The 14,471-nt window shown below is 32.4% G+C and overlaps 1 protein-coding gene across 2 annotated transcripts in view; it reads right to left on the bottom strand.

The window, feature by feature from the left end:
- Positions 1-14,471, bottom strand: part of si:dkey-61l1.4 — a 92,373-nt gene that overhangs the window by 35,324 nt on the left and 42,578 nt on the right. For both annotated transcript variants that reach the window (XR_015491273.1, XM_087253552.1), the window contains exons 7-9: positions 6,196-6,795; positions 3,274-3,318; positions 3,072-3,191 (exon numbers count right to left, since the gene is read on the bottom strand). Coding sequence is in view for 1 of the 2 variants with exons in the window: in XM_087253552.1 (XP_087109678.1) it covers positions 3,072-3,191; positions 3,274-3,318; positions 6,196-6,795 (765 nt within the window). In the remaining variant the exon portion in view is untranslated. The remainder of the gene's footprint in view (positions 1-3,071; positions 3,192-3,273; positions 3,319-6,195; positions 6,796-14,471) is intronic.

Raw genomic sequence — 14,471 nt, forward strand, 5'->3', positions numbered from 1 at the left:
TATCATTTATGGTTAGTTTTTGTGCATTATCTAATGCTAATAAGCACAACTTTGGATTTCAGTAATGATTAGCAAATGTTGAACTATGATTAAAAAAAGCTGCAGAAGTATTGTTCATTCTTAATTTATGTTATATATTAACTAACATCAACTACAAAAACCTTATTATAAAGTATGACCAGAATTCCCATACAGCAATGACTTTTGTTTACACTTTATGATCCTCTTTAGACTTATGGGTGAGAAAAAAAAAAATCAATACTAAATGTCTAACACTGTATTATAAAGCTTTGCTGTTTCAGAAATGCACGACTCCTTCACCTACCACCCATGGCTCAATATACACATAACTTCTCTTTTAGGACTAAACTCATCAATCATGTTCAAGGATTCTGCCAAATGATGAGGAAGAACAACATTTGGACAAAAGAAACATCAAAAAATGGCAAGTGGCCACGAGCAAATACAAGCAGATATTCACAACTGTTTTGAATTATGAGAATCTACTGGGAGGTCAGACCTGCGGTTTTACAATTACACTTAAGCATATGCTCAAAAATAGATAGTCACAAATAAATAGAACACAGGGGTCTGGCAGAGACGCAAAGAAGGGGTCGTCCAGAAGCCTTGAAAAAGACAGGGCGGTGGCTTAGTTGATTTGTCCAACTTTGGATGAGGAGGATGATGTCATTTATCCAGATTAAACTAAATAGTTATAATTCAACCTTAAGACTTTTAGTGCCATCTTTTAAATTGGGGTGCATGGATCATTTTTCAATACTACAAACAGAAAACCAGAAGTCACAGACTTTTTTTTCTGTATGATGTATTTCCTGCGACGCAGTGTCGCAGTAGGTAGTGCTGTCGCCTCACAGCAAGAAGGTCGCTGGTTCGAGCCTTAGCTCAGTTGGCGTTTCTGTGTGGAGTTTGCATGTTCTCCCTGCGTTCGCGTGGGTTTCCTTCGGGTGCTTTAGTTTCCCTCACAGTCCAAAATTTGGTACAGGTGAATTGGGTAGGCTAAATTGTCCATAGTGTATGAGTGTGTGTGTATATGTGTGTGTGTGTGGATGTTTCCCAGAGATAGGTTGCAACTAGAAGGTCATCCGCTGCGTAAAAACATGCTGATAAGTTTGCGGTTCATTACGCTGTGGCAACCCCGGATTAATAAAGGGACTAAGCCGACAAGAAAATGAATGAATGAATGATGTATTTCCAACTAATACTGAATATTGATTAGGGGGCGGAGTTTTAGTATGCATGGCGTATTAAGTTGTTAAAGTGACGTCATCAGAGAAGGACTGACTCCCATTACAGAGCAGATGCATATGGTCAGATTTGAAATAAATATTGCCAAAACAATCAGCATATTTATTTAAGTGGATTAATTTGCACAGATTGTTTATTTTAAGACAATGTCTTAACAATGTGCTCTAGCAAAATTAACAGTTTAAATTTTGATTTCATGCACACTTTAAAGACCAGAATGCAAGACAAATGAAGTTACTGGCATCTAAAAGAATGAAATGATTGTGAGCTGCCAAAAAGAACCATTAGCAATCCAGAATAATCAATAACTTCATGTTATAATCAATTGATTCATTCATTTTCTTTACGACTTAGTCCCTTTATTAATCCAAGGTCGCCACAGTAGAATGAACCACCAACTTATCCAGCACATGTTTTACGCAGCGGATGCCCTTCCAGCTGCAACCCATCTCTGGGAAGCATCCATACACACTCATTCAAACTCATACACTACAGACAATTAGGCCTACCCAATTCACCTGTACCACATATCTTGGGACTGTGGGGGACACCGGAGCACCCGAAGGAAACCCACGAGATCATGGACGTGGAGAGAACAAGCAAACTCCACACAGAAACACCAACTGACCCAGCCGAGGCTCGAACCAGTGACCTTCTTGCTATAAGGCGACAGCACTACCTACTGTGCCACAGCATCACCTGTTATAATCAATGATGACATTTTCAGTGGTGTCTAATCTAAATGTATCTGATTATGTTCCTAAACTCAACCACTAAACCTACCAACGAGAAACGTCCTGGTCAAGTTGTGCATGCAATAAATGCTCAGATTAATTAACGAGCCATTTCAATACTTCCTCATCAGACTTGGACTTGAAGTGATATGATATAATCAACACCAGCATTTACCGTTCTAATAAGAGTATGACTGATAAGAGCTGAAGAACCCCCAGGAGTTAAAACATCATTGGTAATGGATTTGGTAAGAGACATTTAGTCTCACTGTAAAAATTATTGCACCAATTAGTTTTAAATTTTAAGTTAAGATAACCTATCTGGATTGAACTTGTTGAAAAACTGGAAATTTCAATGTTTTCTTGGTTTAAAAGATTGAGTCAACTGAACACATATAAATTAGTTAACATAACTCCTTCCGATATCTGAGCTTTAAATAGTTAAAATAGCTTTAAAACATGTTCTCAGAGCTTTGTATGATTACAGTGGACTCAGGTCATATGGAATGTTTTGACAATGATATTGGTTCTCTTTCTGGCCTTTGAACATCTCGGGACCCTTGTTCTCAGATTTCATCTAAAATATTTTAACTTCTGCTCTAAAGATGAATAAATTTAGAGTATGGATTGGAACGACATGAGGGTAAGAAACAGTATTATCATTTTTAGGGTGAACTAATCCTTTATTCATTCATTCATTTTCTTTTCAGCTTAGTCCCTTTATTAATCTGGGGTCACCACAGCGGAAAGAATTTGTTGCATGTATTTGTATTTCTATACATGCTATTGATATCAGAACGTGCATATAAATGTAAATACCAGTATAGTGTTTTAATATACATGTTGAAAAGTTAGAGCAAACCAACCAATCAGATCAAAGTATGGCTTTGGGAATACAGGTTTTAAAAGACAGGATCTTAGAACGAATCATTTTTGACTTGATTTGACGTTGATTTAGTGATGCTAAATATGTTATGAGAAAGGTTTTTGTTGCCTTGAATGCATGTAAACATTTGCTTAAGTAACATAAAATAATGGGGCACATAAAATATTTAGTGTGCTTAGGCCTACCCTGAATGCAGCCCAATCCTCATCTGTGTTCCTCCAAAGGTACAAGGCTGGGAGTCCCGGAGGCCCTGGAGGTCCTTGTATGCCTCTTAGCCCATCCATTCCCTGGACACCTTGAGATCCCTGTCAGGACATACGAGTACATGTAAGTGTTATCTTCACAGAGGGCTACAATGAGTTGTATTTATGCAATGTTCTTCCTCACCTTATCACCCTTGTATCCAATATATCCTCTATTACCTGCACAACCCTGTGTAAACAACAAGAGCAATCTTGAACAGAGTCGCACAGTACATTTGATGCAACATTATGGGGCCACAGAAAAAAGTGTGAAAACGCTGTCATCAACCATCAAGTTTACAGAGGATTTCTTTACATGTCCAAATAGATTCATGGAAATCATGAAGCAAATGACTTGGTGAATCCATTAGACTTATGAGCAAATTAATATTTATAGGCTCATGCCTTTTTAATCTTATGTATATTACGTAATGTGACACTCTCAGACATGCCAATTCGCACAGTGCTGCGCTGCCAGACCCCAAACCATATGCAAAGTGCACATTTATTACTGCAGGCCTGATATTTTGGATTCATTCATGAAGGCCATAATTTAGAAATGGGCAGAGGTAGTAATGTATGATTAAAGATGTACTCCTCTGAACTTCATTAAAGATGAAAAGATTATATAACATTCAGCTTTCAAGCATTGATGCGTTCCAAAATAGGACTAAAATAGGTTTGAACATGAAGCGAGTTTAAGAATCGGTTTTCAGACTAGCAATTTAATGCAACTTTAGTCATGTTCCAGCTCAGAAAACAAACAGTGGCCATTTTGCAGACTGCAGAGGCTTACAGTTCCAATAAACAGGCATGGAATAAAACGCCTAACTACTATAAAAGTAATTACATCTTTTGAATACATAGTAATGTACTTGTTTTAGCTGTCACTTCATCGTCAACACTTCTAGAATACTTTGTTCTGATTGGTCAAGGTGTGGTTAGATTTATCATTACTCATTAAAATGACATGTGCATAAAGTAGTCCTCTGAATAATCCATGGAAACATTAATTATGCGTAAGAGTGAAACATTTCATTCAAAATTCACCACATTAAGCAACAAAATAATGCTTTGGTTTGGTTTGGAAGTAACATTCATGCTACTAGGCTTTCTACTTTATTACACTATTACAATTAAACAATGTACATTTTTGACCATTGTGCATGCTGAAACATTCGAAAGATTCAGACTGGTCAATTGAGACATATAACAGCTAGATATTACATGCTATATAAAATCATTTTGTTCATAGCAATGTTGCATTAGGTTTTATTATTCCCGCTCATTAAAATTCTATGGCTTTAAAGTAGTTGTTTGATAGAAATCCAAGAAAAATAATTAAAAAGGTCAATCATTTAGAATTTTATTCAGTTTAATTCAGTTCTGAATATGTAAAGTCCACTCATAACTAAAACTTTAATCTAAAACTTTAAAAAAAATTTTAAACTTTAACTTTAATCCATCTCATATCAGATTCACATTCTCTTGTTTCTTCTATGAAAAATGACAATTGAAATGGTAAATATAATATTACATTTATAATTGAAACGAGAAACAAGAGAATGTGAATCTGATATGATTTAGGTTGAACAGTTTCAGTTATGAGTGGACTGAATGTGGTTACAATATTCAGAATTTAATAAAATTGAATTGAATTATGAACGAAAATTACCGTTTTCAATTATCTTTTTTCTTGGATTTTTATCAAACATCTACTAAATAGTTTCATTATTAATTTGATTAAAGTATTTGAATTTTAATATATCTCATATCAGATTTACGTTCACTTGTTTCCTTGTATCAGTTACGAATGAAATATTTATCGTTTTCAATTATCGTTTTTCTTGGATTTCTATCAAACATCTACTAAGTTTCTTTACTAAAGTAATTGAAGTAATTGTATTAGTTACATTGCTAATTACAATTAGATAACTTTTCATTTGTCATCTTTTTTGTCATATTAATAGATATTTGATTGAAATCCAAGAAAAACAATAGTTGAAAACAGCAAATGTTTTTTATTCATAATTCAAATAAAAATTAAACTCAATTCTGAATATCTAACCACATTCAGTCATCTCATATCAGATACACATTCTCGTTTTAATTCTGAATAAAACACTTACTGTTTTCAATTATCACTTTTCTTGAATTTCTATTAAACATCTACTAATTAGTTTCATTATTAAAGTAATTGAATTTTAATCTGTCACAAATCAGATTAATGTTCTCTTGTTTCCTTGTTTCAATTATAAATGACAAATTTACTGTTTTCAATTGTTGTTTTTCTTGGAGGAAACAAAAGAACGTAAATCTGATATGAGAAAGATTAAAGTTTAACAGTTTCAGTTAAGAGTGGACTGAATGTGGTAACATTCAGTATTGAATTAAATTGAGTTGAATAATGAATGAAACATTTAGCGTTTTCAATTATAGTTTTTTCTATCCAACATCGAATTAGTTTCATTATTAAAGTAATTGAAGTAATTGAGTTAGTTAAATTGCTAATTACATTGTCAACTTGTCATTTGTCATTTAATTTGTCATTTTAGCAGTTGTTTGATAAAAATCCAAGAAAAATGATAATTGAAAACAGTAAATGTTTCTATCTTCTTCATTTAACTCAATTCCTGAATACTGTATGTAATCACATTCAGTCCACTCATAAATGAAACCGTTTAACTAAAATTTTTCACATATCAGATTCATGTTCTCGTTTTTTACAAATGCAATTGTTCCCACTTTGTGTCTCAGTTATTCTTCATAACCTCAGAAAACTTCACTGTCGCTCAGGCTAGACTATTGAGCATTCTAATAGACTATTTTGTGAGGGAATATACAAAGTAAAACAATAAAAGAATTATAATAACCCTAAGGATATGTCTACTATGAGCAAGACAGAAGTGATCACATGCATTTAAACGAGTTTATTCTGTTCATTCAACTTTTTTGGGGTTCAGATTCCAATTTAGGATATACTACAGTAAGCAAATCACTTAAACATTTTAGGCGGCGCTCTGAGCATGTGATTTCCCCCAATTTCATCAGGATCTTAGTAACTCACTCTTTTCCCTGGTGGTCCAACAGGCCCTGGAGGTCCACTGAGAAGCCTGTATCTTCTTCCATCCTTGCCTAATATAACATCTCCATGTTTACGGATAACTCTTGAAAACTTGTTGTCAGCTCTTACAGTGCCTATAGGCATTTCATATCCTTTTTGTGAGGAAACATCGACCGAAGGCTGTTTAACTACTTGACTAGAGTACCCAGAGATGCTCTGTGAGGAAAGTAAGAAACCTTCTTCAGTCAACTGGTTTAACTCGGGATGGACTGTGGGCCTGAGCAGATCCTTCTGACCAGCTGACGTCTTTACATTTAAGCTAGAATCCAGCTCAGAGATGTCCCCAGACGGCTTCAAATGGTGCTGCTCCAGACGACCTTTACTCAAATCAGCTTTCAGTTTTTGAGTTGTGAAAGTCTCTGATGATTTGAAGGTGGTGGACTGGATCTTTTTGTCTCTGGTGTCCTTATACCTGCTATGTGTGCTTACGACAGGAGACGCGAGGCGCTCAGACTCATCCACCACCACAAAGCCACGGACCGACTGCTTTGAAGTTCTATTCGGATGAGAAGAAATGGCCCATTTTTGAGAGACACTGGAGTTCTGGAAGAGAACAAAAAGAGATACTGTAGACTGAGGAATACAATCTTGCACAGAATACAATGAAAAAACTTTAAAGGGCCAATATATCAGTGCAAAAACCTAATTTATCATTTAATTTTACTGCGCTGTGGGGATGTAAAAGAGTGTTGACTGTTTAAGGTCAGATTTTTCTTAGATTTTCATTAATAATACAATAAAATATGGCAAATTAGATGACACATTACAAGTTAACTAAAATGTAATTAGCAATTTAACTAATTAAATTAATTTAATTACTTTAATAATGAAACTAATCACATTTCTGAATTTCATTTTGATTACAGTGATTTGATTTTTACATATTGCCAACACTAAAACACAACAAGAACTCAAATAAAATTAACTAACTAACTAAAATTATCAAACTAACTAACTAACTAACTAACTAACTAACTAACTAACTAACTAACTAACTAACTAAGTAAATATATATATATATATATATATATATATATATATATATATATATATATATATATATATATATATATATATATATATATATATCTTTAAAAAGAGCGCAAAAACCCAAATGAGATATAAAACAGTTAGTGAATGAGCTTGTGTCGTAATTTGACATGCATACTGAACTAGAACAGACAACAGATATGTTTGGTGTACATGTAATATTGTTTTTTTTTAGGGTGGAATCACATGACATCAGGTCCAGTTTATAATTAATCTGGATGACTTTGGCCTTTGTTGCATTTGTGATTCACTCAAACTGCACCACAGTTCATTTGGAAACAGATGCATCATTTTAAGAGTCTCAGTCTGCTTGTTTATTAGAGTGCATAAAGGTTCAGATGTAGAGTTGGGTGATTTGGCCAACAATCAAAAAAAAAAAAAAAAAAAAAACTTGATTATGATTAATAACCGATTATTTTATTTATTTTATTTTAATTTTTTTGCCCTCATAGTTCACTGACAAGTTTTGTAAAGTAAATATGCTTACATATAACAAGTGAGAGATTTCTGAACAAAGGGTGCATTTCTTGATTTTAAAATAATTGAAGGAAACAAAAACTATCCACTATCTATAATTATTTATTGAACATTAATGTTGAACAATTAAACATTAAAACACATTGCCACTTTTTTCTATTAGAAACGTGAAAATAAATAACTTAACTTTTTTACACAAAATAAATTATTTTCAATGCTTTTTCATATTAAAAAGTAGAAAATAGAGTCTCTCTTCTAAATAAAAAACAAACTATTGAATATCCTGTAAATAATACTTTAAACTGTGCATTCTTCCGTAAACAAATAGTTTAATATAAATAATAATTTTAAAATAATGGAAAATATGTCTTCTTAAGGTATAGTAAGTCAAACCTCGCAAATGTGGATATGTGTCTGGATATTTGTATGCATATACATTAGATTAGAAATTACTGAAGCCAAATCTGGAGCTTATCTAACAAAATAACTTATGATAACGGTACAAAAACTAGTACACCTAAATTTATATGTTATAGAAAAGTATTTAACACAAATTTTAAAGAGGAAAAATCAAGAGAAGCAAAAAAAAAAAAAAAAGTAAAAACAGCTGAAATTTAGTTTTTTTTGCCATATTTTGCTTAAATTTAATTGTATTATCTTTCAATTTCTAAATATATTTGGTGACTAAAATACTATTATAATAAATGTATCAGTTTAATAAATTGGTTTTGTTTAAATGCACCAAAATACATTGCCTATTTTCACTGAAAAATGGATAAAAAATATTGATTTTCAAAACGGGGTGTACTCATTTATGCTGCGCACTGTATCTCTGGCTTTCCAATCATCGTCAATGTAGTGCAAAGTAAGGCTCAAGAATACGTCCATTGTCTTACTTGACCAGAGTAATAATAATAAATAAAAAAAAATCAACCTGGAAAAATTTGATTGATTATAGGTTCTGAATGTCGATTTTGAGTACTTTTCGATAAAGTAAACAAACTGAACTTACTGAGCATTTGCACCAGACTTTATTTTAATAGAATAAAGCAAAAGTCTAAACACACCCAACAAAAATGAAATTTCTTATAAATCTCTATCCATATACTGTAATGTAAACTTAGTTTTTTTAGCTTTTAGAAAAAAAAACTGTTACGTTCTTTAGTGTGATTGAGCCTTCATTTAATTATGGACAAAAGCATTTTAACCAGATAATCAATTAATACAGTGGGGCTGAGCACCCTTTTTCAAACCAGAAATCAAGCGCCAGTTGATCACTAAAATAGGCACCATGAAAATTAAGTGAATATTACACCAAATGAAGAGATGATCAATCACGATAAAGGCAAACGGCCTACCCATGATTCCGAGCTCAGAGACCCAGAGGCTCCATCCCACTGTCCTCCTCTCTTTCTTTAACAATAAGCTACAGAGAAAGAGCAGTCAGGCACTTAACACTGTAAGGCGGCTGCCTAAGATGAGAGGGATACTTGATCCTCTCAAGGGTGACACAGCTCCCCAAATAATTGTTTTACCCTCCTCAGTGCTACAGGTTACATCTTTGGCTGGAACTGTACCGAACACTGGAACAACCCCTGCGAGAGACGCTGGAGCAGAACCAGACGCTACAAGACACAATTACACTTTGTTCAGAAGATCAGCCAGTGAGATTGTTTGAGAGGAAGTCAGTCACTAATGCAGATGCTCCGGAATATAACAAAGGAGCATATTCCATGTTGAAGATTACATCTGATGACTTCCGTTTTTGGATGTGAATGGAGAAGATGTGTCTAGCTCGTCATGTTTGGAAGCAGAAAATGACATTTAAATCAGTCAAACATCTAAATCAGACATCTAAATCAGTCAAACAATCGAGGAAAGATTAGAGTTGATAGTTTCTAATAATGGTTCATGGCAAAAAAATTATTCAAGTTATATGACTATAGAGGGATTAATATATATACAACAGTTCTGTCTGGTTCTCGAATCTGATTGGCTGATAACCATGTGATTAGCAGTCCTCACCATACTCCGCCCACATATATTGACAGCAGATCAATAAACTCATAGTTTGCCAAATATTGCAGCTGTTCAACAACATAATGTAGTTGTTTAGATTGCAACTATGCAGTTTATTTGAGGATAGTGCTAATTTTAAAAATATATAATTTCAAAGATTCACGCGTTTGCATCCATAAGCTTGTCATACTGAGAAGCAAAGACGGTTGACACTCCACCACAAGATGGTTACAGAGACCGCATAATAAGCCCTTAGAGGAGAGAAACTCTGCATAATTTCAAACTACAGCTGATCAAATTATTATTAAACAGGTAAATGACATTCTAAGTCGATCTCTCTGTCTTGTATGTTGTAGGCTGTATTAATACTATAGTAATCTGGTAGTGTTTGCTTTGGCTTTTTCAGAGGTAATTATTGTGATATACCAATTGCAACAGAGAAATACTGGGAAATGTCAGTAGACTGATGGTATTTCATTCATTATTTAAAAAAAAAAATATATATATATACACACACACATACATACATACATACATTATATATATATATATATATATATATATATATATATATATATATATATATATACACACACACACACACACACATACATACATATATATACACATACATACACACACACACACACACACACACACACACACACACACACACACACACACACACACACACACACACACACACACACACACACACACACACACACACCTATATAGAACCTAAGAATGAAATTAAATATAATATAAAATATAAAATTAATATAGAAATATAAAATAAATTGTGTTTACTAACAATAGATAAAACTAATTTAGAAATATAGAATAAATATTAAATGAAATATAAAACTTTTAAAAGCTGATTACAGGCCCAACATTTTGCTAAATTAAATACTAACGCCACAAAATAAACAATACAGCATCTATAGATCATAGCCTATCATACTGAGCAGAGCAAAGATGGTTAATACTCCTCCACAAGATGGCAACAAAGGCCGCATAATAAGCCTTTAAAGGAGAAAGCGTTATTTCAAACTACAGCAGATCAAATCACTATAAAACAGGTAAGTGACATTAAGACAATCTTTCTTTTGTATATTGTAGTGCTGTATTTATACCATAGCAATCTGGTGGTGTTTCCTTTGCTTTGGCTTTTTTAGGGTTAATTACTGTGATATCCCAATTGCAACAGAGAAATACTGGGAAATGTCTGTAGACTAATGACATTTCATGCCGTTCAGCCTTATAATCTTAAAATGTCAGCAAAATCACCTGTTTTGTCATCACTTTAGACATTACGCTAGAGAATCGTTCAAATACTAGCTCTAAAGTGACATTGATAAATTAGCAACAGTTTGAGCTTTTTCTGACGTCAGCTGCAAATGATAATGAATAGCGGACAAAAGTAGTTCTTCATACAAAAGATTTTTTAGATGCTCCATGTTTGATTTTCTTTTTTATATAATAAAATATCACACCCGTAGCAGTGCAACATGGTTGTATATCGTCACTGGTGGGGCACCAGTGTCGATACAAAGCACACTGCTATAAAAGCCATATCACTCAAACTATAAACATATAACTGATTGTCAAACTACTCCCTGAAATACACATTGGACATGTACAGTATGTGAACTTGAGTGGAACTAGCATATAACTGAAATGAGCACAAGTTATTTGACTATGCACAAAAATGGCTCAGAAAAGTGAAGCCATTTCTGAGGCAAGCTTTAGCATCGTTTGCACACGTTTGGCATTCCAAATGCAATAAAACAAAAATATTTCCAAGCATGATTTACAGCCCAAATGTTGTAGTCTTCAGATACTTCCTGGGGTTGAACGTTGTTTACCAATATTTTAAGCTATATCACATCTACCATTGGAATAACATTTTAATTTGTACTTATTTACGGTATATATGCTAACTATATGACAACATTAGATTCCAATAAATTGAGCAAGTAGTTACTAGTCAATCACAATATTAATGAATCCACAAAAAAGATCGAAACATTAAAGTGACAGAAACATCAATATCAGTAAAGGTCATAACTACTAACGCAGTCTTGAGCTTAACAGATACAAACCAATGTTTCACACAGACTGGAAAATGATGAAGCACAATGTCAGAGCTTGAAACTCAAGGCCCTGAGCAGGATATTATCAGTGTTCATCATGGCTGACCCAACAGTGAATAATGTGCAGAGACACCATAAATCAGAGCAAAAGACACAGGTATGAGGGAAATCCTTGCAAGTTATTTGTTGAGAAACCTAGCAGGGCAAATCCAACACTGCCATACAGAAAAAAGAAAAGAAAAAAAAATCAGCTGGAAGATTTCATCAGAATGGCAGCCCATAATGAAGAAAAGCAGGGCTAAACATCTCTTATCACAATCCTGTTAACGGTATGCAGTTGAAGACAAAACTATTAGCCCTCCTGTGAAATTTGTATTCTTTTTCAAATATTTCCTAAGTGGTTTAACAGACCAAGGAAATGTTCACAATATTTTCTATGATTTTTTTTTTAGATCAATATTATTAGCCCTCTTAAGAAATACATATTTTTGAGTGTCTACAGAACAAAACACTGTTATCCAATTGCCAAATTGGACTAACTTAAATAGGTTAATACTATGACTATGCAAGTCTTTAAATTGCCCTATAAGCTGAATAGTATCTGGCTAAATAAGTAAAAAAAATATTAAGCACTGTCATTATGCAATGGCAAAATCCAAAGAAATTACTTAGTCTAAATTAGATATTAAAATGATTACATTTTAAATGTGTGCTGAACCGTCTTGTTCTCTCTATTAAACAAGACTTTTACGATTTTTAAAAAAGAATACAAATTTCACAGGAGGGCTTAAAATTTTGTCTTCAACTGTATGTCATGATATAAGACAATTTACTAACTGTATCATTGTGGGAAAAAATATATATTTCTCAGCATTTATTTACCTTTGAACAAAAAAATGGCAGTCAGAATTTACCAGGGGTATAAATAATTTCAGAGTTGAGGGTGTATAAAATATTTATAAAATATTAATTGGTTCAAAGAAAAGGTGATACAATCTTTTGGGAGAAGCCTGTGTCACTTTCGGTCAACCCGATATATATATATATATATATATATATATATATATATATATATATATATATATATATATATATATATATATATATATATATATATATATATATATATATATATATATACACACACATATATACACATATACTTATATATATATATATATATATATATATATATATATATATACACACATACATATACACATATATACATATATATATATACACATATATATATACACATATATACACATATACTTATATACATATATATATACTTATATACATATATACATATACACATATATACATATATACATATATATATATACACACACACATACACAGTTGAAGTCAGAATTATTAGCCCCCCTGAATTATTTTCCTCCCTGTTTATTTTTTTTACTCCAATTTCTGTTTAACGGAGAAAAGATTTTTTTTCAACACATTTGTAAACATAATAGTTTTAATAACTCATTTCTAATAACTGATTTATTTTTGCCGTATATCTTTGCCATGATGACAGTAAATAATATTTGACTAGATATTTTTCAAGACACTTCTATACAGCTTAAAGTTATCAACTTAAAGGCTTAACTAGGTTAACTATGCAGGTTAGGGTAATTAGGCAAGTTATTGTATAATGATGTTTTGTTCTGTAGACTATCTATTATTAAAGGGGCTATTAATTTTGACCTTTAAATAGTTAAAAAAAATGTAAAACTGCTTTTATTATAGCCAAATAAAGCAAATAAGGCTTTCTCCTGAAAAATATAAATTATCGGACACACTGTAAAAATTCCCTTGCTCTGTTAGAAATAATTTGGGAAATATTTAGGAAAGAAAAAAAAAAAAAAATCAAAGGGGGGCTAATAATTCTGACTTCAACTGTATATAGCTGTTTTTATCACTTATGTGTGTGGAAATATAAAATAAATATTAATGTAAATTATAATTGATATATTAATATATAATATATTAACATAAATATATAAAATATATTTTTATATATAAATATAAAAACTGATTGCTATTCTAACATACAATATTGCTAAATAAAATGTTAACTGTGAGCATTACTTGTGTATGCTGCTTTCTCTAAGTGCTGTTATTCTTGTTTCTGCCTGTAGTGTAATATTGGGCTCATCATCCAAATAATTTAAAAATGCATTACCATAAATAATGTATTTTGTGATGCCACAAAACAAACAATAGAGCATAATATAAAATGATAGCATTTTATTTAGTTAATATTATATATTTCATCATATTGCAATGCCCCTAAGAAAACTACAGTTAAGTTGTCCACAATTAACATCAGCACCTCAGGTCAATAGACTGATCTGGACCACAACAATAAACACCCACTTAACATGTTGTTGACCTCCAACTTTACTGGTGTGTTACGATCTTAACCTCAATTCAGCCACCATTTTCCAGCTCATTTATGCTCTCAGTTCAGCAAGTGGACATAATCACTGGAAGGTCAGTATTGCTGATTTATGTAACGATGCAGACTTTTAAAGGGACAGTTCACTCAAAAATGAACACATTCTCAAT

The sequence above is a fragment of the Danio rerio genome, chromosome 5 (assembly GCF_052040795.2).
Source record: "Danio rerio strain M-AB ecotype USA chromosome 5, GRCz13ab, whole genome shotgun sequence".
NCBI classification, from domain to species: Eukaryota; Metazoa; Chordata; class Actinopteri; order Cypriniformes; family Danionidae; genus Danio; species Danio rerio.